Source organism: Battus philenor, unplaced genomic scaffold, assembly GCF_028537555.1.
Source record: "Battus philenor isolate CCGP_79_NKW_IND1 unplaced genomic scaffold, ilBatPhil1.0.hap1 SCAF_20, whole genome shotgun sequence".
Lineage (NCBI taxonomy): Eukaryota > Metazoa > Arthropoda > Insecta > Lepidoptera > Papilionidae > Battus > Battus philenor.
Genome location: NW_027181683.1, coordinates 11,399,510 through 11,426,988, shown reverse-complemented (window position 1 = coordinate 11,426,988; position 27,479 = coordinate 11,399,510). Strand labels below are relative to the sequence as shown.

General features: G+C 33.3%; 3 protein-coding genes and 2 non-coding genes across 5 annotated transcripts; 2 read left to right on the top strand and 3 right to left on the bottom strand.

The window, feature by feature from the left end:
* The first annotated feature begins 429 nt into the window (after positions 1-429).
* Positions 430-3,949, top strand: LOC137923064 (uncharacterized). Its single transcript, XM_068766188.1, has 2 exons — positions 430-499; positions 3,060-3,949. Exons 1-2 carry the CDS (start codon positions 453-455, stop codon positions 3,916-3,918), a joined length of 906 nt encoding a protein of 301 aa, XP_068622289.1. The 5' UTR covers positions 430-452; the 3' UTR covers positions 3,919-3,949.
* A 2,780-nt stretch (positions 3,950-6,729) lies between these two features.
* Positions 6,730-8,657, bottom strand: LOC137922866 (uncharacterized). Its single transcript, XM_068765957.1, has 2 exons — positions 8,498-8,657; positions 6,730-7,713 (listed from the first exon to the last, which is right to left on the bottom strand). Exons 1-2 carry the CDS (start codon positions 8,536-8,538, stop codon positions 6,840-6,842), a joined length of 915 nt encoding a protein of 304 aa, XP_068622058.1. The 5' UTR covers positions 8,539-8,657; the 3' UTR covers positions 6,730-6,839.
* Positions 8,658-10,350: 1,693 nt separating this feature from the next.
* Positions 10,351-12,980, top strand: LOC137922688 (zinc finger protein 260-like). Its single transcript, XM_068765714.1, has one exon. It carries the CDS (start codon positions 10,474-10,476, stop codon positions 12,076-12,078), a length of 1,605 nt encoding a protein of 534 aa, XP_068621815.1. The 5' UTR covers positions 10,351-10,473; the 3' UTR covers positions 12,079-12,980.
* Positions 12,981-15,388: 2,408 nt separating this feature from the next.
* Positions 15,389-15,462, bottom strand: TRNAN-GUU (transfer RNA asparagine (anticodon GUU)). The gene has a single exon. It is a non-coding gene; the product is annotated as a tRNA-Asn (tRNA).
* Positions 15,463-16,877: 1,415 nt separating this feature from the next.
* TRNAN-GUU (transfer RNA asparagine (anticodon GUU)) lies at positions 16,878-16,951 on the bottom strand. Its single transcript has one exon. It is a non-coding gene; the product is annotated as a tRNA-Asn (tRNA).
* Between the last annotated feature and the right edge of the window lie 10,528 nt (positions 16,952-27,479).

The window sequence follows — 27,479 nt, the reverse complement described above, 5'->3', positions numbered from 1 at the left end:
TACGCTACCTTCACGCTCCGATCCGATCCCATTCGCTCCTAGTGACCAAGCCAGCGGATTCGTTGAGCTTTATATTCGTCAATGATATTTGGCTGTGCTATAGTATACATAGTCTGAATTTCGGCATTCTTTCGGAGCCTCCAAGATCTGTCTTGATTTCTCGCTGGTCCCGAGATCTTCCGCATGATTTTGCGTTCCGTCACAATTCCGTGAAGCTAACAATTAAATTTATATTATCGACATGAACACTTGCGCGAAGTGGATTGGTTTAAAATTTATCAAACTTTAAAATTATCGATATTGTACGAGTATGTTATATTTAGATAACACTTGATAAAGCACGCATGAGAAGGATTAAAAATTTGTTTGTACGTACTTTAGTATTTACACGAAATATATATTTTTAATTTTGGATATCTGAATGTGAATTGATAGGTTATTAAAAATATATCATGATTGAAGAACAGGAAAAGAGACGATTTGCCGTAATCAATACCAAGTGAGTGAAATACACATTTCTTTGTTAACATTACATCTAAATACTATTGCTACGATTTCTCTAGCTCTCCTTTTCCCTATACTTGATTATGCAAATGTCAGCTATCTAGATCTCACTGAAAACCAACTAAATAAATCTGTGTGCCTTCAAAACTTCTGTATTCGTTTTAAATTTCGACTCCGAAAATGAGATAATGTTGGCTGAATTGGCTACCTCACACATCCGTTACCCACTCCATAATATTCTTTTCAATACGCTCACTCCCTCTCATCTCAAATCAAGATTTAGATTTCATAATACACATGAGATCATCAGATAGTCTGAAATTAAAACTGCAAGCGCATTCTTCTTCGTTTATGACCGAATCTTTTACCACACAGGCCGTTCGGTTGTGGAACGGTTTACCGCTAAATATAAAACATGCTCACTACCTATTTTTAATAAAACAGTTAAAATTTATTTACTAGACCTCTGAATATTTATCCGTAAATTAATTTTTTTTTTATTTATTCTTTCTGTGGCAAGTGCCAAGTCAGTTTGATGTGTTTATTCATTATTGTATTTATCATTATTTACTATACCGTATTTATCATACGTATATACACTATACATATGTATGTATATATATATTTGTCTATATGTACACGTTTACTACCTGTTATTTATAATTTACTTTTTTAATACTATGGATGTCTGGAAGATATTGCCTCGTGTGAATACCGCCTTGTACTTTTGTCTTTATTATTATGCAATTACGTTTATTTTTCCTAAGGTTTCGAATAGATAATATTAATTTACATAAATGTGAAATAAAACAATGTATGGTTTTGGAGGTTTTTTAACGAGACTCAGTGATCGATAGCTATTGGGGCAGAAAGGTTCTCGGAGCGATCAGAAACCGGTAGACGTAACGCATGACCATAACTAAGTAGACTAATGACATAGTAAAGTGACTATGTCCTAAGCTGCGCTTGCCGGTTCATAGTAAAGTCAACTCCACTTAACTCAACAACTCAACTATTGACACTTTTTCTCAGCAAACAGCGCCTTCAAGCGCTCGGCTATAGACGCTTTCACTCAGCGAAAAGCGCCTTCTGGCGCCCGGCTTTAGACACTTTCTGACAGCGAACAGCGCCTTCTGGCGCTCGACTATAGACGCTTTCACTCAGCGAACAGCGCCTTCTGGCGCTCGGCTTTAGACACTTTCTCACAGCGAACAGCGCCTTCTGGCGCTCGGCTATAGACGCTTTCACTCAGCGAACAGCGAAGTTCGTACATTTGTTTTACATTATCGTGTCAATAATTACATGATCATGGTAATTAATTTGTTTGTTACCAACGCGATAGCTACATACGCTTCCTGTGCGGATAATTTGTCACATAACTAAATACAATCATTCATCAATTTTGCCCCTATTATTTTTAAATGACTGAGAGAGTAATTCATTTTTAGGCGCTTCCCAGCGAAAGGGTGCCCCAACAGCGATCTGTTCTGCAGTCTGTGACCTGCCTATTGCCACAACTTACCAACTGACTACGCTATTCCGGCAACTGTTATTTGTCTACGGATCGGATGTCGTTGCAAAGAAATCCTGACTGAGCCAATCCCGAATCCTCTCCATGGCCCCATGAATAACTGTGAGCTTTTTCTGATTCATATCTCGTTGTTTTTTCACGTTTACTATTTGGTATGGATCTTTCTTCTCCCAGCTGCGAGTCACGACAGCCTTTTATTACTATATACTATTTTTCTTAAAGCTAAAATTTATATATAAAAAAAATAAAATTTAAGACCTTTACTCAATTGTACATTCATTTCTACATTATATTATTTGAAGACACTGCCCAAGGGCTACAGACTGTTAAACGCCTTGAAGTTTAAGACAATGTGCCGGACCAACTCATAAAGAGTCACAGTAGATTTTTTCTTTAGGAGGTCCGATAAGTTTAACGGAGGTATATAAAAGTTTTCGCAAATGGTCACGTGGTTACATCTTTTAAATTCAAATCGGGAACAGTGTTTAAGTGTTAAAAAATCTGTATTGTGGAACTAACACTTGGCAAGCATCATTGTTATTTTAAAACGGTGCAGGTACTGCTTGCAGTACCCGTGTCCGCTTAGCAGTTGTGTGAGATGAAAAGATGTCTTGATGAGTTTGCGCAGTTTAAGTTTGAGAGTTTCGGGAGGAGTCCTGTGGTGTGTCGACCCTGAACCGAGTAGTATCTTAAAAAAGTGCGTCTCTTAAAGATTACAACTATTAAGGGGATCGGAAAGTACTGTCGCTTTCTTAAGTTATATTCACAAGACTACATTTTAACCGGTGTTTATTTCTAATCAACAATTTATTCACCTTCGTCGTCAACAATATTTTGGCATCTAGTATACAAATTTTCAATGCTGGAACGGTAAAAATCAAATCGGTTTTTCTATCAAATATGTTATCAGAAACGACATTACATTCCGGTCCTCCTAATATAATTTAAAATAGATATCTTTTGTAGTGTATGAAATCGTTATATTTACATAAGGATATAAAATTAACTAAAGTTTTTATTTCAGTTGGATAATTGAAGAGGTATTCAACGAAGGAAACAGACTGAAGCTGAGAGTTGAAATCAAACGCGGCAGAAAATCTTTTTACATTTCGAAACACAGTGAAACATATATCATCAATAATGTAGTTTCTTTTCAGATGAGATTAGACGGTACAGAATTTTACCGCGATATGAAAATTGGATCCGCTTCCGAGACTGCGAAAAGTCGTTTGGCAGACGTTTTACTGTTTTGTAAATTCGATAAAGTTCGACCCGAAACAAAAGCGTACGCAAGCGTGGTATGCAATGATTTAGATGTACGCAAAACCTTCTTTACAGACGAAACATGGAGATATTTATGTGATAAAAGAATGAAGTTAAACTTCGACATCACAATCAACGTTGGTCTGATAGAACAAATGTTCAAACCTTTCGAAATGCTTTACGATAGTACGGATTCCGGTGACTTGAAGCTACTAGCTGAAGATGGTTCTGTTAAACTTCATAGCGCAGTTCTAGCTGCATATAGTCCAGTTTTAAAAAAGGAACTACGCGATAAAGCTCAATTACAACATAAAACATTACTAATACCTGATGTTAAACAATTAACTCTCCAGCTATTAAAAGATTACATGTACTTAAAAAATATACCAAATACACTTGCACATTTAAAAGATCTCTTAATAATAGGATATACTTATAAGATATCGGAGCTTTATCAGATGTGCATGGAGAAAGTGGTTACCCATGTGACAGCTGAAAACGTATACGCGTTGACGGAATTTGCACAGAGAAATAAACTCGTCGATTTGTATTTGAGAATTTTAGATCTAATTCATAATGGTCTGATTAAAACTGAAGATATTAAAAAATATTTTGAATAAAATTGACACTTGCACCAAATATTTAATCGGTTTGCTAGGTGTCCTGACCGGCGCCAAAATAATGATCTTGTTGAAAGACAACGGACTTTGGAACAATGGCTGATATGGAATAGGACGATAACTTATGCGCTACGCAACAGCAAGCTTTCAACAATATTATTTCGGTTTATAAATAGCCTTGTTTGATAAATAAAATGATTCCATAATGGCATAACGTATGGAGATGTCAAGCGGTTAACGTCCAATAAGATTTTTTTTGCACCTAGTTCCCTATATTTAAATTACATACAATCACTAGTTTCCTGGAGCTAAATTACGTCATCGTCAGCGGCACATCGAAAAGGGGAATTCCACAAAAATATAATTTTTTATATACATCCGGCGAACCAGTGTACACTTCTCGACTTGTGATTGGCTGAGGATTTTTATTGAATCTAATCGTACATCACACAGGTTTACTATAATATTATTAGAATTAATTTTATAACAATATATCGATGAAAGAGTCGACAAAATAAATTCAATTTCAGAAATGTTTGGACCGCATGTTACTTATCCCTGGTTTATGATATTAATCCCGCGGGTGTATAATTAGACATTTAATCAAGCATTCTATCTCACGTCCAAGCAAGGCGTGGTCAGGAAAGATCCACGTCGCTTCCGACCGCCGAGTAGTCCTCGCTTCGCAAATCTACATTACACTACACTCACAACACTACACGTACACGGGTATAGTCCCTCTTCGTGGGAACTTCAGCGGTGTAGCATAAATAAAATCGGCCGGAATTATTTATGGGCTAGAAGCGTAACATCATACACATTAAATGATAGAATTCCGTACGGAACAGCCATGCAATTTACATCAGGCAGCGTAGTTTTATTAAATTTAGGATAGAGAATTTTATTACTTCTTAACTTTTCTTTATATAAAAATCTCAACGTTATATACACTTTATTAATACTAAAGCAAGTTCAGAAATCATTGAATTGGTTTCTGATAATGTTATTATCGCGAGAAAGATTCATAAAATGTTACCTCCGAAACGACGCGAGCTTGTTCAATATTTAATCAAAACGACTTCCGCACCGCCTTAAGAAGAATATATAGGTATACGGCTTTGAAGTGGTAAATATTTAACTAATTTGCTGCCAATTAATGGACGATTCATCATATCAAAAATCAATGTATAAATAATAACAAATATATTAAAGTTATCCCTGCATACTTTGTACTGTTACAAATTATTCGCCTGTCGCATTCCAACAGAGCTTAAGAGTAATCACTTTGGTTAGAAATTTAATAGGAAATAAGCATAAAAACTTTAAGTTTTTGCTGACAAGATATACATTCACCGCTTAAAGAATTCACATATATAACCAATCTTTCAATAAAGCATCCAGATCATCTAGGTTTTTTATTTTCAGATTATGTTATTGTATTGTATTGTATCTGTAGAAGTTTATGCTGTTAGCCTTGCGGCTTTTACAGCTTCATCTAATTGAGTTCACGGAACGGAGGGGTCCGTGAACTTAAAAAAATATTATTGTATTACTAAAAAACTTTGTATAGTCAGCAAAAGGTAACAGATAACACGTTTTATTTTTAAATCTGTCAAACATAAAATCAAAGGTTTTAGAATTCTAAATCCAAAGTCACTGTCTAAATGAACTGAAAACAAAAAAATATGTTCCGTAACCGAAAATCACAATAGGCATAATTGACAGTTTATTGCAGCAATAATTTAAAAAAAAAACTGCGATTTTTTTAAATGTCACAAATATTTTATACTGATACTTATTACTGTCAGAAATTAAAAAAAATATAAGTGAACGTTCTTAGCATGACAGTTTCCTATAAAATATTTGAAAACTCTCACTCTGTCTATGTTAGCTCTCTGCAACCAACTGCCCTTTAAAAATAAGTAGTTTAGACACTTACCATGATCCCTTATATATAAATACCTGTTATATATAAATATAACAGGTATTTTGATAATAATAATTTTACATGTAATTGAATTAATCAGTTGACTGAATTTTTATTCCTAGTAACTTTTTAAATCAAATTTAGTTACATCAATACTTTATTTGAATTTGTTTTTTTTTTTAATATTTTGCAATTGCCTGTCATTCAAATTTGAATTATTACTGCAACTTTTTAATTACTTCCTTATTTTACGTAACATTATTAATTTTGTTGACAATCCTTATTTAATAAAATACACCACTGTGGACCATTTCAGCTGATACACGTCCACTGCTAGGCATAGGCCTCCTCCAAATATCCCCCGCCATCTTTATTTCATCAATTGCTATTACACCTTGTGATATGTCCCTGTAATGGGTGTTTTGTCATTTCATATAGGAACTGCATATTCAAGGCCAAAAATGAATATTGAAAAGTAATATCTTCATCAAAAAGTATTTTATCTAGTCAGCTGATAGGTAAATGGATTTAAAAAGAGAAAATGAAATATTTTTAAAATTAAGCATGTGTTCATAATTTAAATTTTTTTTTCTTGTCATGAAACCTATGACAGAGATGTTTTAAAATGGTGCATTTGTTAAAAAATTATTATTGTATTAGAGTATTGTAGATTGTAAACGTCTGAAGAAAGTTGTTGCTTGAACCATCAGAGTATTAAAATATCTTAAGACATGCTCTTAGCTGAATGTAAGAAAATTTTCCAAAACTTTGTTGCACTAGTAGTTTGTTGAAGTGACTTATAGTGGTTTATATAGGCAAAGGTGACATGACTTTCTCTTTAAAACAAAGCAACTAAAGTTATATCACCAACATGTTTTCATACATAAAAAAATATTGTAAATAGCTTTATTAATACAAAAAATATGATTTCACTTATAACCACTTTTATATAAAATATTATGTCATTAAAAAATATAGGATTATTTTTGTTGCATCACATGGCTTTAAGTGACTTCTTGATATCACTGACTTTGATTTTACCTGCTTGAATATAGTCTAAAATGCCGAAAAATAGGTTAAAAATGTTATTTTTTTGAGCAAATTCTATCCAACTGTAGGTATTTGATGGTGTTAGATTATTCATGATATTTTCAATGCACTTTTGCTCAAGATCTTTCATTTCAAATTTCATTGCCAAAAGCAATAATTGATTTAAGTTGTCCTTGGGTAAAACAGATAAGTAAAGATATTCCTTGAAGTGTTGTAAGATCTCCTCTTGCATGTCGTTGCATTCTAAAAGACCAGCAGTGATGGTTTTATCTTTCACCATTTTCATTACAGTCGGACTTTGAGCTGCTAACACAGCACCATGTACTTTGACTATTGAACCATTCTCACCTACAAGTTTAAAATCCACCAACTCATTGTCATCATAAAGAGCTTTAAAGGGGTTACCTTTATTCACTACCTTTGCGGTTAGAGCTATATTGAAAGTAAAGGTTGTACTATTCACTTCATTCACTAAGTAGAATGTATCATTATCTGTAAAAAATTCCTTATCTGCAAGTTTTAGTTCAACGCTTGTGCAAATGATGGAATAAACTGAATGGTCAGTAACAGATTTCTTTGAAAATTTAAAAAGCACATACATTTGTGTTACACATGACTGTTGTGGGATAGTTGAACCGAATGAAACCGTTTGTGCGGTTGTATTATTCCTCTTTGTATATAGAACTCTAATGTGAATAGACACTGCTGAATTAATAGAGGAAATATTATCTGTGCAAAAGAGTTGATTGGCATTTTCAACAATATTAACTTTCAATTCCACATGATTTTCTTGTCTACTCTCCTCTGTTACTGTCAAGCTGTGAATAGAAACATATTTTTATTAATATTAAAAAGTGAATTAACTTCTGTTTACATGCTTGTTCCTTTCTGTCTTTCATTATATAATTGCATTGGTGTTTGTTGTCTATACATTACACAAAATTAAATTTACACAGAATTTATACATTACACAGAATTTAAATTTAAAAAGCACAACTGAGTAAACTACATTAATTTTTATTATTACTAATAAAACTTTATTGTACATTTAAAAGTATAAACATAAAATATACCACAAAATAGAACGAACACTTAAATGGATTACCGTATACTGTATTTGTTAACAATGTGCAATACATTCACCTTTGTAAAAATTTTACATGTATAATATATATATGTACAAGCTAATACAATGTATAAAGCATAATATAATAATATTATTATACACTAAATAATAATGCTGAAAATTGAAAAAAATATATATAAGTTTTACAGATTATGTAAATAAATATATTATTCTAGCATAGCAACGAGCAATACATCGATCCAAGCTTTTAAGTCCGAAAATACTTTTACATGTAGAACTTTTGACTAAAACAGGTTATTGCTGAACATGCCTTCCTTCTCCTTCGGTTTAAAACTGTTTTTAGTATATAATAAATATGATCATTTACAACTGTAATACAATTCTTTAATACAATATCTACATACCAAGTAACTGTCGAAAAATTGGTAAAATAACTTTTTTGTTCAACCTCATTAATAATATTATATTAGTTGTCTTATCGCTGTTACTCTTTCTCAATAATGAAATTTACATACCTCGGATTCATTTTATATTGCAAATTATTTACACCGAACATTGTGAAGTTGAAAATTCAGAATAAAGTATTACTACTCGTAACTAATAATAGTTTTAAACAAAATTATGTAAGTTATTTTTTTAAATCATAAAACAGACGCTTGTTACAAGTAAAACTAATTTCTGACATTAGATTCTTATTAATAGAGAAGTGAAAAAAGGGAAGTAACCGATAACGCTTTTGTGTTGCTATTATATTCTTATCTGTTATTAAAAAGAACTTTAAAAAATAGAATAGAAATAATATTAAAGAAAAGACTTTAACGTAAGCGTACAACATTAATAATAAACGAGTTTTCTTATTTACATTCAGACTTTACCTCGACCTTACAAATTAAATGTATAAAAAGACCAAATGAATTCATAAAATAAATTAAATAAAGACAGATGTTTATCAGAAATGATTGGTATATATGTCATATATAGTGTCATATAGATATTATATATATTGACATGATTTTTATTTAGAATAAAACACACAAAATATTTTTTCTTCACAATTTATGTTTGACATACCGTTTCATAGCAAACATACCTTACACAAAAAACATAATTATATTTTAGCATTTTAAAATAAAAGTATAAACTTAAATAATAGAATTTATAGAACAAACTAACAAAAAAAAATTTCAATCTTATGCCAGTGTAAAAATGTTCATGACATTATTGCTGCCACTTAAACGGATAAAACGGAAACGGACTCCGAGGTAAGGCTAAAATGAAGTGAAGCTTACGAGCCGCGCGACTGTGCGAGAGTGAACTTTTCACAATAATATTCCCGGAGATATATAAATAGTCCAGTAATATTGACAAATACAATGTAAGTTTACGAACTCTTCTTTTCCGTGAACTCAGTTTCAAAGAACTGTACTGTACTGTTTCTGTTGAAGTGTTTGCTGTTAACCTTGCGGCTTTTACAGCTTCATCGGTATGTGTTCACGGAACGGAGGGGTCCGTGAACTTTAATTTTTCAAAGAAGCTGTGAAAAAATAGTATTGTGACAAATGAAAGCATTCTGTATAGAGAGGTCATGCTGTTTACTTCATTCAAATATCTTTTTTTTTTCATTTAGGATAGAGAACTTGCCCCTAATCCCGAGATTTGCTACTCCTAAAACTTTAATTAGTATTTTGCCTGGTTGTCTGTTACCAAGCTGGTTGTAACATTATTTTTTTTACTAAATCAGCAGTATCGCAATTTAGAATAACTGGAATCATAGCAAAGTGGTTATAAATATTTATTATTACATCATCTATCTGCAGAATACTATTTTGCTGCAAAAATAATTAAGCCCATGCCATTTTTTGCAATTGACCGTTTTGAAAAGCACCATAATGTCTATATAATTACTTGGGGTTATCTAATTATATAAATATTCTTTTATTTATGCAACTTAATGCAGGCATGTTTTTGCACAGGATTTCGTTTCAAAACATATAAACTTAAGAAAAATTTTTTTTTTATTTTTTCTAAATTATCAAATATATAAAACGTAGTATTTATATTGTAGTAAGCGTTAATAAACGATATTTTATAATATAATTTAGGTGTTCAAAAAACAATATGCTACAAATGTTTTATTATTAGTTCAATTATAACGTCATAAAACTATGATAACTAAAAATCAACTTTTATTATATTATTGATTTACTTTACTTTACTGTTTATTACTTATTCTTTGCTTTTGCAATATTTATTACCACGTTACATTTATTTTTGAGTTCCTGATTTTTATCATATTGATATGGTTCGGTGACTAAGTGTACGTAAAAATCCATTTGGCAATGAATAGTTCTTACGACAACTAGCAACATTATCGCGTTTAATCAAATTGTCGAGAAAAATGAATGAAATAGTTTCTTGTATGTTTATATTGCCAATGGACTTTAGTTTAATATCAGAAAATAAATTCTAAAATTGAGTTAGTTAAATAAAAATGACCGATGTTGACAAATATTGTCGATTATGCGCTGAATTAACAGAACAACTTATATACGCGGACGAAGCCGCCGCCATAAACTCAAAAATAGCAAAGAAAATGCTCTGGATAAATGTTGATGTTTCTCCTTCAAATAAACTTCCCAAAACTATATGTTACGCGTGTTTCGATCAACTGGAACGCACTTGGATTTTTCTACACAACGTTCGGGAAGCGCAAGGGAAATTAAATGAGATATTTTCATCTAACGTTGAGAATGAGAACTCTTCGAGAAATAACTCTTCCGATGTTGGGAATCCTGTGGACATGGACTGGGATGATTTTCAAGAAGTTAAAGTTTTAATTAAAGATGAAAACTCCACTGGGAAACCTAGCACTATCACAGTACTCGACACAAATAAGTTTATTGAAGGCCTTGAAAATATTAAATCTGAAAGAAACAGTACGTATGATGTTAAGGATTCCGCAGCAGAGACCGATGGCTTTATAAGTAGCGATAGTGATGTGCCTTTATTTAAAACCATTAAAAAGAAAAGATTAAAAAAGAAAGAACCCAAGATTAGAGATGGTAGCTCTTTGTGTGTAGAACCAGTCGATATTTCAATGTTAGACATAACATGGGATGAAGAGGCGTGTCGTTGTGGATACTGTGATGCACAATGCAAGAATATTGAACTGTTAAGGTTACATTCTTTGCATATACATAATAGCTGTTGTGTTTTTAAGTGTATTGACTGTGGAAAAATTATATCTAGCTACAAATCATTTGTGGGTCACTTGCGTTTGCATAAACAAGCGCTAAATTACTGCTGTGAATTTTGTAATAAGAAGTTTACTATGATTCAATATATAAAAAAGCATAGGAACAATGAACATAGTGGTGTATATGTAACTTCTTGTAGGAAATGTGGTGCCAGTTTTGAAACCATAGACCAGTTACAAGACCATATAGAATCATATAATAAAAGTGTTAAAAAAATCAGTAAGAAGCAGTGTGAAAGAGTTGGTGAACAAGAGTTAAAATGCAACCATTGCCGTAAGGAATTTAAAACTCGTAGTAACCTTCAGCAACATAAGTTGGTACATACAAACCGGAGTAGAGACTTCTCTTGTCATATATGCGGAAAAATGTTTTTCACTAAAGGCACCCTTAGTACTCATATACTGACCCATGAAGAATCAAAGCCATACAAGTGTGAATTTTGTCCTATGGCATTTAAAGCAAGAGGTAATTTACAGTCACACATAAGCTTGCATTCCGGAGCCAAGCCATTTGTATGTGAGCAGTGTGGTAAAAGTTTTAGAGTGAAAAGGCATCTGAAGTCACACTCAATTGTACACACCGACTTAATGCCTTATGTATGTGAATACTGTAATAAGACATTTAGATTTAAAACACGCCTCAATTTACACCTGCGTCAGCATACTGGTGCCAAACCATACACCTGTGAACTTTGTCAAAGGGACTTTACAAATGGTTCGAATTATAAAAAGCATATGAAAAGAAGACACAATGTCGATACATCTTCTAGAAGGAAATATCAGAGTGCTGCACATGAATCGACAGAGCAAAATAAAGATGAGAAAGTCATACAGACATGAGAAAGACTTTTTAGTAAAATTGATTCAATTTCACTTCTCTTAATGAAGATATACAAAGAAGAAAATTATTTACCAGATACAAATTCAATGATCATGGTAATCAATCTCTTTTTTTTCTGTCCTTATGTTTAATTTTCAATGTTAATTTGAGTCACATCACAAACATTATTTATTAATTATTGTAATGCCCATCTTACTGTTTATATATATAGAAGAATCTATAACATAAGTAGACAATATAGTTTTTTTACAAATTTATACAAGCGCCTCAATCTATTGCAGCTAGTTCCACATCAACAGATTAAATAGAACAAATAACAAAACAGTGCAATTCATAATATCAAAATAAGTTAAGTTAAAAAGAAAAAAATAAATAAGATTTTTATAAATATAGAAGAAAAATGGTTTCATTTTATCAAGTTGGTACATTGAGCTGGGGTATAAATCTTGAAGGCCTTATAAACTTTTGGAATCATTACTTAAAATTTTTTTCTGTGTTTATCTATGATCAGTCTGGTGATTACAAGTGGATATTTTGTGTGTCAGAATACGGGAAACTTCCAGTGAGACCTCTCCCTTTTTAAAGAGCTACATACATTCTAGGAGCTTCAGCACCTTGGCATAATTTGCAGATGTTAGAATTTGGGCAGCTAATTGGTTTGGACAGTTAGCCTGCCTTCATATTGTTGTATTGAAACTAAAGAATTGTAAGATCCTGTGTTAACTTATTTAAAATGATCTCGGAAAATTTGTTTACTTTTTGAGAATCAAAGGATTGAATTAACCTGTCAACTGCCTTTGGATATATTTGCCCGAAACAAAGTAGGCAACATTATATCAAATTATCTTAAAAATACAGTCTAAAATCGCTTGCTTTAGATATACTACAGACAACAGGACCATAAACAATATTTCATAATTCAAAAAACTAACGGGCTTCATGTTGCACCCTTCCTGGTCAATGGAAGGTTAAGAGATGTCATGAAGCTTACATTTCACATACATATGTAAAATTAACACTAATGAATGTTATATAAAAGGATATTGAAGCAATATTAACGAATTTATATTCAACTAGCTGACTCAATACATCAGTGTTTTCTAACTTGGATCTCATGCCTCACACAGTTTTCAAATTTAAAAAGGAAATCAATAGAAGATTAACCCTCTAGCTTTGGGCCATTTAAATGCAATATTACATTTCAGTGCCAAATTTAACGAAAATGTTATTAGGTATAATTTCACTTGAAGGGACCAAAATATCAACTGGATGTAAGGGGAAGTAAATATTCCTTATGCAGAAGACAGGCTTCACAGAGAACCCCTCACTAAACAACGTTTTTTGCACCTGAATGGTCAATTACAACTTCTGTAGTGTTTCACAGCATTCACTTTGTAAAGTGCTTTAAAATGAACAATATATATGTTATATATGTATTTTGGAAAGCATAATTAGGGGCATAGCATACAACAGGTTGGAAAACACTGCAATAGACATGGTCCTGTCTTAGCTATGAATAATTAATGTGAAATATAATAAATAAAGGTTATTTGAAATAAAGAATAAACCTGTTGCAACAAGAAAGGTGATATATAAGCCGTGTCGAAATTGGATTTTTCAATATTGTAAATATAAGCCACTACAAAAAGTTTAATTTTTTTCATAATAATATACAAAGTATGAAACTTGCAAAAATAAATTAGATATAAGTTATCTTTAAGTTACTGTGTGACCAAGGTAAATATAAATTCATTTTTATACACACAAATGTACATTTTTATTTTTTTACACATTCCTAATTTTCTTTATGATATATATTCACAATTGTATAGTATATATATAAGCGATTGTAAATATTGTATTAAGTTGTACAAATGATGTGTATTGAGTGCAGATATTAAAAGATATTTTTGTATCCGGAGTTGTCTGTTTTTCACTGAAACCTTTACCCAGATTTATAGATATACAGCTGTAAAGATAATTTTAAGAGAAAGGAGTTGTGTAAATATAGATGTTGTATTTTAAAGAATATGTACTGTATGAATAGTTTTATAAATAAACAACATATTGATAACATAGTGTGTAATGATAGTACAGTAGTAAAGATAGCACTATTAAGGCAATAAGCCATCCGTTCCCTTCGAGATACCAACTCGCTAGTCTTCGGCTACATAGTCCTGGCCTAAGTCTCTCCAACTAACGTGCAAGCCTGCGCACCCTAAATCTACATCTTTGGCGGGTCTTTATATTTTTGAGGTCGTTCAGGACACTCGGGTAACCAAGCGAATGATAATAAAATGTTTCACGAGGATATTTTTCCCGGACGCCATTTCAGCCTACCGCGTGCTCCGCAGTGTTGAGAGTGACGCGGTCTCGGCCCAGCTCTTCACGGGGCACGGGAGGTTCTCTGAGTACCTTCACAGGTTCAAGCTCAAAGAGGACCCCTCGTGCTTCTGTGAACCGGGCGTGGACCAGACCGTGATCCACCTTGTGGCCATTCCGGGGACTCCGGTTCGACTTCAAGTGCCGGTCTCGTGAAAATCAGGGAGGAACCAATAGCCTCCCTGTTAAGAGAAGGAAAAACCAAAGAAGAGTTCCTGCTACTCTGTAGAAAAATAATAAGTATAGTATTAAAGCTTATAAAAATGTAAACAAAAATCTAAAAAAAATTATGTAAAACCAAGTGATATTGTAATAATCCTATATAGAAATAAAATAATAAAAATGTAAAAGAGTAATGAGGGATGTATGAAAGACGTTACAGAGCGAAAGGGAAAGAAGAATTGTGGCAAGAATGAAAAGAACGTAAGATCATACGATGTATGAAAGACGATAATGAAAATAAAAAAATGTGTGAAAAAATTAAATAATGTTGAATAGTCCCTGTCCCGCACAAGATAGGGGGTAGGAGAGGTTCCCAATAGCGAGGGCCATTAAAAAGAAAAAATAATGTTTCATGTGGCAGCTGCGTCGTCCTACTCTGTCCTTGCGTACTGCTACCTCGTGGTCACCACTTCACAACTCTAGGCCCCCAGCGGCTATAGTTCTGGGCGCCATTTAGCTAGTCCATGGTTTGGTAGTTTAGGTTTTTACCCCATAATAATAATTATTAACAATCAAACGGATTTTACAAAGAGAATAACACGTCAATTTACACATACATGTATATATACATATATGTATTTAAGGTCCGATATTCTATTGTATTGTTTTTCTTTAAAATATTAGATGATTATAAATTTTTAATACGTAAATTATTTCGAATATTGATAATTTAAAGAAATATATTTTAATTAGAAAAAAGTGTCCCGCCCCCGGGTGGGCTCGAACCACCAACCTTTCGGTTAACAGCCGAACGCGCTAGCCGATTGCGCCACGGAGGCTTATACGGACATATAGAAATATACTATATTTTGATCTAGTAGCAGTAATATTAAATAATAATATTGTTAAATGTCCCTTTCTGAATGAACGAACGCTTTTAACCATTAAATACTATTTTAAATGTCACAACAGATAATAAATAATTATAAAACTTGTATCTCATTTCAAATCATTATAAGAACACAAGGTAAAGAGAGAATGGAGTCTTAAATACGCCTCCTTATTACAATGCAATGAATTAAAAAGGTTTCTCAAAGATAATGCAGCAAGTAACCTTATTAGTTAAACGTTAAAGATTTTAAAATGATATTATAACAGCAAGGAAATGAATTCCACTTGCTGCTTTTGGTTAAAAAATGTCATTTTAAGGGAGCTCATTTTGATTGTGTTATACGAGTCCAATTTGCACATATTTGATACTAGTTGTACCCGCGACTTTGTTCGCTTAGTTTTAAACGAAAAAATATCTATTTTATTAAGTTCTTTTTCGTTTAATAATTTTTCAAAAAGAAAAGAGGCCTTATTCAGTTCTTATTAGATCAGCTACCTGCCTGTATACATCGCATCAAAATCGGTTCAGACATTTCAAACATTCGCCAAAACAAACATACAGATAGACAGACAAAAATAAAAAAAAATATTTTACATATGCATGTAGTAAAAGGCTGTTATTTTAATATTACAAACAGACACGTCAATTTTATTTATTTATATATATACTAGCTGATCCCGCAAACGTTGTTTTGCAAAAAAATATTTTTAATTTTCTATTTAAAAATAAGGGTTGATCGTAGAGGGCTGAAAATTTAGGGTTGTATGTATTTTTGTATGTTGTATCATAAAAAAATAAAAACAAAAAATTTCGTCAAAAAAAATTAAAATATTTTTTTAAGGGTGAACAACCCTTATCAGTTAGGGGTATGAAAAATAGATAGTAGCCGATCCTCAGACCTACTAAATACGCATATAAAATTTGATAAAAATCGGTCAAGCCGTTTCAGGGGAGTTCAAGTTCGGACACCGTGACACGAGAATTTTATATATTAGATTGCGCTTATACGATATATTACTTTGAAGTACACAAGGAATCAATATTTATGTTTGTTTGAATCTCTGTTGAGCAGATAAAAATATGAATAAGTCAAAAAAAATCACATGGGTCGTCGTACATGCTGGGTGCCTGGACATCTTTCATAATTATCTTTGACGATGACTTTACCAGGTTCGCTATGAAGGATGAATAATATCTATTTCGCACAGCCATTTAACAGATAGATACAGCTGTCTCTACCCAATGCGGCATTCGGCCGACCCCCCTAAGTTTTTTTTCTTTTGTGTTAGTAATTATGGTAAAGATGATTGATGATTTATGATGCTTTTAAATTTTTTTTTTGGTAAACATAAAAAAGTGTCCCGCCCCCGGGTGGGCTCGAACCACCAACCTTTCGGTTAACAGCCGAACGCGCTAGCCGATTGCGCCACGGAGGCTTATATATGTCAAATAAAAACTACAAATAAATTGAGTAAAGAATATTTATCATCACATCACATAGAAGAAAAACATGTGTAATGACATCAGCATACAGTGTCAACTTGTTAAAGGATTCCTTATATTTAAATACCTTGAGAGTTTTGGAGAGTCAAATAGTAGTCAATTAATGTATGGTACATTCTATCCAAAAAATCAATGGTTTCAGGTATAATAAATAAATACAAATAAAAAACTTTTAAGTTAAACGGTTTTTTGATACCCATATTGTGGTGGCTGTGGAAAAATATGTACCTAGTCCGCCATATTGGAACGGCGTCTATCTTGAATTTTAAATTGTGTTTTACTAGTGTAGCCCTTTCATTTGATACCTATATTGAGGGGGTTAAGGAAAAATATGTAATCCACCATTTTGTATCGGCGGCCATCTTAGATTTATAATGTTATTCATTTTATTATATTGTATTGTCATCTAAATTAAATGTGTGTACCAAATTCCAGATCAATTTGACAACGGGAAGGTGCTTAAATTTCAATTTCTAATTTTGACCCAAACAAATTCCGTACGAGTCGAACTAAATAAAACCGTTTAATAACTTATTGTTAACGTAGTAAGAAAAATCAGAGGCAGATGTTATTCTATATGTTAAATCTATTTCGTTTATTTAATATTGGACTGATTTTTGATGTTGGAATAAGTATAGATAAAAGGGAATCTACAGAAACACCAAAGTGATGGGTACACTAGTATTATTATACGAGTTCGAAACCTGGTCACTTTAGCCTCGTACAAGACAAACGATAGATCCATTCGAGATGTCGTGTTGGCGTTGAATGTCAAGAATTCCGAAGACAGCGTGCTTCTCTTTTTTCTCTCTTTATCTCTTTGCGTAGAATACTGTTGTGAAATTCTTCCTAGAGCCGATAGGTGTTGAGGTTGTAACAAGACGATGTCCGAAGTAGAAGTGAGTGTACTCACGCCTTGTCCATGTTTATACCGATGCAAATAAAGAATTATATTTATGTGGAATTCCCCTTTTCGATGCAACACTGTATTAATTCTGACACATGCACGGATGTGCTCGAATAATATGGTGAAGCTTTCGGCAATGCGGATGGTTAAATGGCCAGAGGAAATTCACCTACTTTGAACTCAAGCAATTTTAAAATACTCTCAAAACAACATTAAAAATTTTAAGAAATAGAACAGCTTGGAGAAAGATATTTCCAGAAGTTGACGAGCCTAGCCATGATTCTCAGTTATGAGGAAACTATTGATAAGAGGAATAAACAACAGCTGCAACGAAATAAAAAAAAATACGACTTTTTTATTTTCAATAAATAAATTGGTGTATTTAAAATACGAAACGATTTATTCTTTCTGTTGAAATAAGATAGGCTGATTAGGGTTACAGAATTTTACTCTGTTAATTGCCGTTTGAAGTGGCAGTGGCCGAAGGTGATCACTCATGAAACCGACGGTTGAAAGGTTCTGGAGTTGTGACCACTAGGTGGATCAGTGACATAGTTATTTTTTATTTTCAATAAATAAATTGCTGTATTTGAAATACGAAACGATTTATTCTTTCTGTTGAAATAAGATAGGCTGATTAGGGTTACAGAATTTTACTCTGTTAATGGCCTTTTGAAGTGGCAGTGGGCGAAGGTGATCACTCATGAAACCGACGGTTGAAAGGTTCTGGAGTTGTGACCACTAGGTGGATCAGTGACATAGTTATTTTTTATTTTCAATAAATAAATTGCTGTATTTGAAATACGAAACGATTTATTCTTTCTGTTGAAATAAGATAGGCTGATTAGGGTTACAGAATTTTACTCTGTTAATTGCCGTTTGAAGTGGCAGTGGCCGAAGGTGATCACTCATGAAACCGACGGTTGAAAGGTTCTGGAGTTGTGACCACTAGGTGGATCAGTGACATAGTTATTTTTTATTTTCAATAAATAAATTGCTGTATTTGAAATACGAAACGATTTATTCGTTCTGTTGAAATAAGATAGGCTGATTAGGGTTACAGAATTTTACTCTGTTAATGGCCGTTTGAAGTGGCAGTGGGCGAAGGTGATCACTCATGAAACCGACGGTTGAAAGGTTCTGGAGTTGTGACCACTAGGTGGATCAGTGACATAGTTATTTTTTATTTTCAATAAATAAATTGCTGTATTTGAAATACGAAACGATTTATTCTTTCTGTTGAAATAAGATAGGCTGATTAGGGTTACAGAATTTTACTCTGTTAATGGCCGTTTGAAGTGGCAGTGGGCGAAGGTGATCACTCATGAAACCGACGGTTGAAAGGTTCTGGAGTTGTGACCACTAGGTGGATCAGTGACATAGTTATTTTTTATTTTCAATAAATAAATTGCTGTATTTGAAATACGAAACGATTTATTCTTTCTCTTGAAATAAGATAGGCTGATTAGGGTTACAGAATTTTACTCTGTTAATGGCCGTTTGAAGTGGCAGTGGGCGAAGGTGATCACTCATGAAACCGACGGTTGAAAGGTTCTGGAGTTGTGACCACAGTTGTGATGATCTTTGGTGAGGTTTATTGCAGTGGGCGTCTACTGGCTGAAAAGAAGAAAGATGTTTACCTATTTAAAAAAAAATGCAGATTTTATACGTATATCCTCTTATGTAGGTTAATTGGTATTAGTCACTCATTAGTCAATGAAAAGCTTTAAGGCACTATGTTATATATTACACCTATGGAAACATATTGGAAAACTTCTAACACTAAAGTCTGCTTGGACAGATAGTAAACAATAATTAACTTTAATCTTATTTTTTAATGGCCCCCGTTAAGGGGGGCCTCTCGTACCCCTAACTTTTTGGGATCAGGGACTTTATTGTTCTTTCGTCTTTTCTTTATTTATCACTCTCTTTCACGCGTCGCAATATCTTTCATTCTTTACTTTTGTCCTTCACAATATCTTTCGTTCTGCTCTTTTTTATACCTTCTTTCTTTCCTCGCCTTTCTTCCATCATCTTTTTACTCTAAGGTGGCTAGGTACATTTTATTTATTATTATTTATTTTTATTCTTTAATTTTATCTTACATTTAATTTATCTTTATTTACACATTTATTTTACTTTCTTAATTCTTTAGTTCACATTTCTTTTTCTATTTCTTATTATTAGTTAACTTTAATCTGTAGTAATTCGAATTTTAAAAACGATTCTTCTTGCTATATCATCATTACGTTATTAATATTTATAAAACCAGTGATTATGGGATATAATAAACCATAAATTTAAAGCCTTTTTAAACATATAATCTGTATATCGATTTGTAAATAAAGAGTTGTCCAATGTGACAATTAGCATAAAACACAAGACCGGCTCAACCATATCGGCTAATTTTTTAAAATATATTCAAGAAAATACCTTATGCTAAGGAAGAATGTACACGTTACGTGCAAAATAATTAAATAATTTCAGATATAAAACCACACAATAAATAAAATATTATGTTCATAGCTTTCAAACATTTAAGGATTATCACAAATATATTCTCAAAATATAACTCAGTGTTTCCCACCTGAACATGTGTGATCTTCCTTTGATGAAGTAGTGATTAGCGGGAGGAAGTGATCTTCCACCCAAGTATGTTGGTGAAGAAGATGGTAATCTAGAGTGATCGAAGAAGGTTTATTCACACATATACAAAGATTATTTATAATTTACACGACTCCTACACAACGGAAGAGACAATATCACTGTTGGCGTCCGAATTCAAATTAGCGTTCGAATTTGAGTTCGAAATTCGAATGCGCGAGAAGGATTTGACATAAGAGTATAGGGATCGTCGTGGCCAGAAATACGGGGCGTAAACGCTATAGATATATCTTACAGTATTCAAAACATAAAACTGTCAAATATTAATATGATTTGTTTTTAATTAATATAATAAATAAAGTGATCAGAACAGAAGGGTAACTTTTTTTATAAGAACAATAGTTCAGGATATTTTATTTTTATTAAAATAAAATTAATATTCTAAAACAACAAGTTAAAGTGACAGTAGCCAGGCCACATATCGCGCAGAGAGGACAAACTCTAGGGCAGTGTTTCCCAACCTTTTTTATGCCATGCCCCACCTTAACTTTTTGAAAATTCTCATGCCCAGCATTTCAAATTTATTTTATATACATTTATATTTAATTAAGAATTTCCTTTTAACTTTAAACTTGACATCTGGCACTGCATTTAAATGGCCCGTAGTGGAAGGCTCACTCATATTGATTCCATTTTCGAATTGGCCCCCTAAAAATCAAGTTACCCGTTTGTGGCGGTGGGCCCCACGTTGGGAAACACTACTGTAGTGCCTTAAGGCTCTATATTGGCGAGCGCCGCGTACTACGTTAACCTATAAGGAGGACAGATGATCTTTTTAAGTTCATCAAAAAACGTTAGATTCCAAGCGATCTTATTGGTAATCTATAAGAGAGGTAACTATTCACCAGTGTACATCCGGCTGCTAAAACGATGATGAAAATAGTAAGTGCTAAACATGATCCTTCTACGAGGAGCGGAAAGGTAACTCTAAACCAGTTCTGTAAGCAGGATGCATATGTTTCCTCCGGTATAGTTGCACAAACGTTAATGTTTGTGTGGAGACCATGAAGTAGCAAGCGCTGCATGAGATGTCTACCTAAATGCCTGTCCACGGTTTTGTTAAGACTATCGGAAGACGTTGGATGCGGATCACTACCTATCGACCTTATTGGAAATGTATGTGAAGGCTTATGTCTAACAGAAAAATAATAAAATGATGAAATGTTGAATATTTGTTTAACACGTTCACTGCGGGCCCAATTTTGAAGAACTTTCAGCTGGTGCGGCTGAAGTCGAATCAGCCTCAAGCTGAACTTCCTAGTAGTGCGGTTGAGGCCTTTTCTGCCTCATGTTCATCAATATTTTTTTACAATATTGAGTCAATGCTTCGCAGACATAAAGAAAGCTATATTTGTCTTTGTACCTCATACGGTTGAGTGTAAACCGCCGCCGCACTAGAGAGAAAACACGAGTTTTACGCGCCGCACCAGTGCAAAGTTTACCATGAGGCTGAATCGACCTCAAGCCGCAGTGAACGTGTTAAAAAATTGATAAACATTTAGGGGTTTATGTATCATAAAAATGGCGGTATTTCCCGATGACAGTTACACGCAGCGGGTGTTGCCAGAAACAAAGCGAAATAATTAGGCCGTGTCGTCTCCGCTTACGCATTGTCGTCCCTTTTCACATGTGGGCAGACGACGTTGACCGGTTTTGCATGGGCAACATTAGAAGCTATTTACAAAAAGAATAATCTTTATTTGTATGCATTAGATATTCCTCCGATACATGTTTATTGGTGTAAAAGATTTGGGATGAATACATAGCTCATTTGTCAGCAAAAAGGTTAAACGCTTTTGTATTTTTTTTCTTCTGTATTTTAAATCACCTTGTGTGTGATCAGACTAATAACTTCTGGCAGTAAAAAGTTTGACAGATTTGAACATAAATTATTAAAATAAAATAATTAATTTTAATATGTGGTAATCCCAATTTTCGAAAATACTTTTTCTTATTAACTATATTATCATTACGTTATTTTTTATTTTTGAGCCCTCGATTTCTGTAAAAAAAACTGAAATTAAACAAAAAAAACTTTCTGTTCCCTTTTTAAATTTTAACAATCAGTTGCTCAATATATTCATGTTGCACTGTTTCTGTATTTGCAGAAGGTTGGCAATACTGAATGTTCCGTTCTGCCTTTCGTTAAGCTGAAATAGGTTGCGTTCTGTATCTACGAAGTGGCAGGCACATGCACATTTTAAGGTCCGCAAAGAAATTTGTAAGACATGCCTGGGACCGCACGTTTTGGTGCAAAGTTGTTCGTTCTAAAATCGTCATAACTTTGTTATGTAACTTATTTTTTCTTAAACTTTTAGGAATTGTACAATAATAAATAATTGTAATAGTTTTTTCACTTGAATCAATTATTTTGATTTTGTTAAATTTTAAAATCGTTTGCACTTCTGGTAATTAACAAAAATAATGTTTTATAATAATAATTATAAAATTTTAAATAATTATTAAATACATATATGTAGAATACAATGTATCAAAGTAGGTGACAACTAATAAATATCTAAGGCAGCGTGGAGAAAATACAGGTTATTTCGTGACCCATTCGTAACAGACGGAACGCGAAACACGAGAAAGCTAGTGAGTGGTCCGCAACACATGGGACGCGAAACACTAGAAAACTCGTGAGTGTTACGCAACAGATGGGACGCAAAACACGAGAAAACTCGTGAGCGATCTTCAATGTGTTAAAATGGAAACCACGGAGATCAGCGTAACCCTTCCGTCCACAAGGACAGACAGTTATTATGATCGTTGGAAGACGCTGGTGCAGGCAGTTTTAGGAATCTATTAGAGGCCCGAGTCGGGCAGTCGACGTCCTATGATATATACAACGATTATAAATAATTAAAACGTAAATGTAGACATTTATATTTATGTCAAATGTCATTAATAAACTACAACAATTATCTATATGTCTTGTCGATGTAGAATACAATTTATTATAATATCGATTCTTTGCTTCTTCTCTGTTGATGTCAATTCTGTAAGCCCTATGGCTTTTACAGCTTCGTCGGAACTGAGTACACTGATCGGAAGGGTCCGTGAACAAGAATTAAAAACTTAAAACTAAAGCTGGTAGGATGTCTACCAGTTGCACGGTGACCTTCGCACGTTGTTAAGACTCTTCGCGGTAGAGCTTTGATGAGGTGTGTTGCTGGAGTGTGCTTGCGGATTGGGACGGAAGTGTGGACCACAGGCGAGCCCAGGAGGGATCCAGATCCAACCACGGTCCGCCCACACTGTTCGCGGTTAGGGAGCGGGCGGCCGCTCACTAAAAATGGGTGTAGTGGCGTAGTGGGTGATGTTTAGTATTGTTGTGTAGAACGCGGCAACGTGTGTAAAGTGTTGGAGGTGCAGTGGTTGCTGATGATGCTGAGTGGTTTGCGCTTGCAGTGTTGTGAGTGTATGCAGGAGATGCGGTGTGGCGAGTGGGAACCCTCTGATGTACGCGAGGAGAACGTCTTTAGGACGTCTCTTGGTCTTTACTGAGGTCCGGGGGGAGTAGCGTGTGGCGCTAGCTATTAGGGGATTGAGATGTGCAGAGGCCGATTCAAATGTCGATTCTACCGCGTCATTTGTCGAAGCCGTCCGATACTAAAGAGTTCTGATATATTTATGCGTTAAAAGAAGTAATTTGACAAATATCATGACATTTAAATGTAATCTGTGGAAACGTCAAATTTTTTTTTGACATATCTAATGGTTTAGTTACTAAGTCTACCATATATTCGTGCCGATGAATTAATTGTCCTCAAAGCGTATTATAAGAAGTAACTAAAAAATATTTTAGATTATCTATTCGTATGAACTGGTGCGTTTTATATTTTCAATTTTTTTTTAATCACTTATTATCTAATTTAGATAATTTATAATGTTCAATTATGTATTTTATGAGTTATATGCTAGAAGAGACTAGTTTGATAGAAAAAGGAATCATATTGAGATTCTCTATAATGGCGTCCTACTAGAAATCTAGGGAGGAGGCATTGACCCAGGGGCGGCTCTTGCTCGTGTTGCGCTCGTGTACAATGAAACCCTGGCGCCCCCTAGGCCTGACCCCCCCCCCCCCCCCGCGGCTATAACTATTAACTTTGCCGTCGTAATAAGAAAGTGTTTTCATATTCCAACAAGCTATTTTATAAGTAGGTATAGCTTACAGTATGGTATTAGTTACGGCCTTTCTTCTTAAGACGGCAGAATTTGTTCTCATTGTTTTTATGCCTGTAGCACATCTCTGTTGCCACGGCGCCACTATAGGTTACGCCGCCCCTGTATTTACCTTAAAATACTTGGATATGAGAACCAGAAGGGAACCTTAATCAGTGACGAGCGTTTAACAAATTAGGTCGCTTTTTTTAAATTAACTTTCAGGATGTTATTAATAGTAGAGTAATTTATACGAAAGCTTTATTATGAAAATTTTATACATTATTATAGTATTTATGTATTATAATTTAATTTAATATTATTTATTGTACACGCTGTAAATTATATTTATATATAGTTGCATAATAGTAAATAAAAACGTGCAGTGGGTAGTCTTATCACACGGGGCAATTTATTCCAGACAATCATAGCATTGAAACTGTGGAAGGATAAAAAACGAGTAGTTAACGTGTACATATAGACAAAACTTACATATATATAAACATACATATATGTACATGGCATATATACATATAATAAATACTTTTTTAATTTATTAAACTTTACTTTCATTATAATATAATTCAGAAACATTAAATGGCAGTGTATTACAATATATAGAGTATACATATACATATATACAATTGCCTACAAAGGTAAAAAGGTCGTATAATGACGAAAAATAAGCTTATCTTTTATATTTAGAATTATTTATTAAGAAAAGTAACCCAATATTTTGCCATTTCCGCACATGCAGTGGTAGTCGTGCAACAAAGTGCACCGCCCGCCAGCCCGCTGATAAATGCGTATGCGGCAAACAATGCGAATTACACAACTGCCACCGTTAAATCACTCAACACGTGTTTCACCCCTCCACGGGGCATCTTCGGGAGTTATGTTACACCGATTAGTCCCAAACACAGTCATTATTTATTAATTGTCATATACATGGACATGATATATATGTTTTTATAGTGTTCGTTTTTGGATATCTCTCGACTCTTTCAGGTTTTATTTTTTATTTATTTTTTATATACTTCTCCTTCCTTATATCTTTTAGGCGTTCCTTATGTTCTTCACGCTTCTTTCTCATTTGCAAATATCTCATACATCGCCTTTATTCCCTCAACTACATTCCCTGATCACAAATTTATATTACATACAACAGATTTTTAACTCATTTTTATATAATACACTTTATTCCAATTTGACAATTAGAGTTAATTTTTTTTTACCTGTAGTGGTTTTTATATGATTTTTTATCGACAGTTTTATTCATTTCCTGTGAGTCATACCGAAACTTTTTATCTAGGATTGAGACTTATTTCCATTTATTTATTATTTCCATTTATTATATTTCCATCTGTACTTCTTTTTTTACAATACTTTATGAATGTAGGGAGTAGATTGTCGTCGCCCATCAGAGAGGCGATGTTTGCTTCCTCTATCTTCTTCTATCTTTCTCCTCATTTCTACCTCGGATTCAGAATGGAATCGTTCAAACACCTATATATATATATATATATATATATATGTTGGTCATGTAGCTAGCAGTACAGATGACCGCTATGGCCTGAAGATAGGAGGCAAGAGCAAATGACGTACACCCACCAGGTGGTCGGATAACTTTGTTAAGGAAGACGCTGAATGCAAGCTGCTTTCAACCGATTTTATTGAAAATCTCTAGGGGAGGCATATGTCCAGATGTGGACGTCGTATAGCTGAAATGATGATAATGTTATAGGATTTAGTTACTTATTTAGTTCTTCGCTTTATAATCCTACAAACGGGACTTAACCCTTAATAACCTAGAGTTTCAATTTTGATACCAATCTTTTAAACCGAATGTTCACATTACTATTAGTTTTTTTTTTAGGTTGGCTGTACTGTTGTATAATATTCTTTCTTTCCTTAACGAAACTAAAAAAAAAATCTATTTTTCCCTTCATCTAAACCTCCAAGCAAACACAGTAATATTTAAAAAAAATCACTTTTATAAATCAGGCTACTAAGGGTTAATAAACATATTGATATGGCGTAAGGATTAGTCCTTTTAAATGCAGAAATATATATGTTTTTCTCCACCGTTTAAATGCAACAGATATGCTGCGTGATAAAAAGTGCATTTTAACTTAAGTTAACACGAAGTGAGTTTTTAATATGTAATTTAAAGTATGTATAAAGCGAAATATAACTGTTTATCAATTTTTCTTACAGTGCAATCACTTGATTCTATCTAATAAAGGGATAATTAGATGGTAAATGAATTTAAGCGATATCAATAAGTAAAATTGCTAGATAGAAAAAAATTATAAGAAAATATTTTATGTCCGGAAATGAAAGGTAAATTTATGTTAATAAAAGGTTTGTTGTTATATATTAGGGAAACCGGAAAGTAATGTCGTTTCTGACGACAAATTTTATAGAAAAATCGATTGATGTTTACCCCTCCGGCATTGAAAATTTGTATTGATGGCAAAAGGTTGTAAATAACTCCTTCGTATCGTCATATATTGATGACTGAAAATAAAAACTTTTTAAAAATGCACTCGTGTGAATTTAACTTAACAAAACGACGTTACTTTCCGGTCCTCCTATTATAATACGTAACCGGCCAATAATTAAGAGCCTAAACCTAAGAAAATATTTTTTTTTAATTTATAATCTTAATGAAGACAAACTGTTTCGAAAATTAAAATCGCTAGACGGTTTTAAGCTTTGAAACA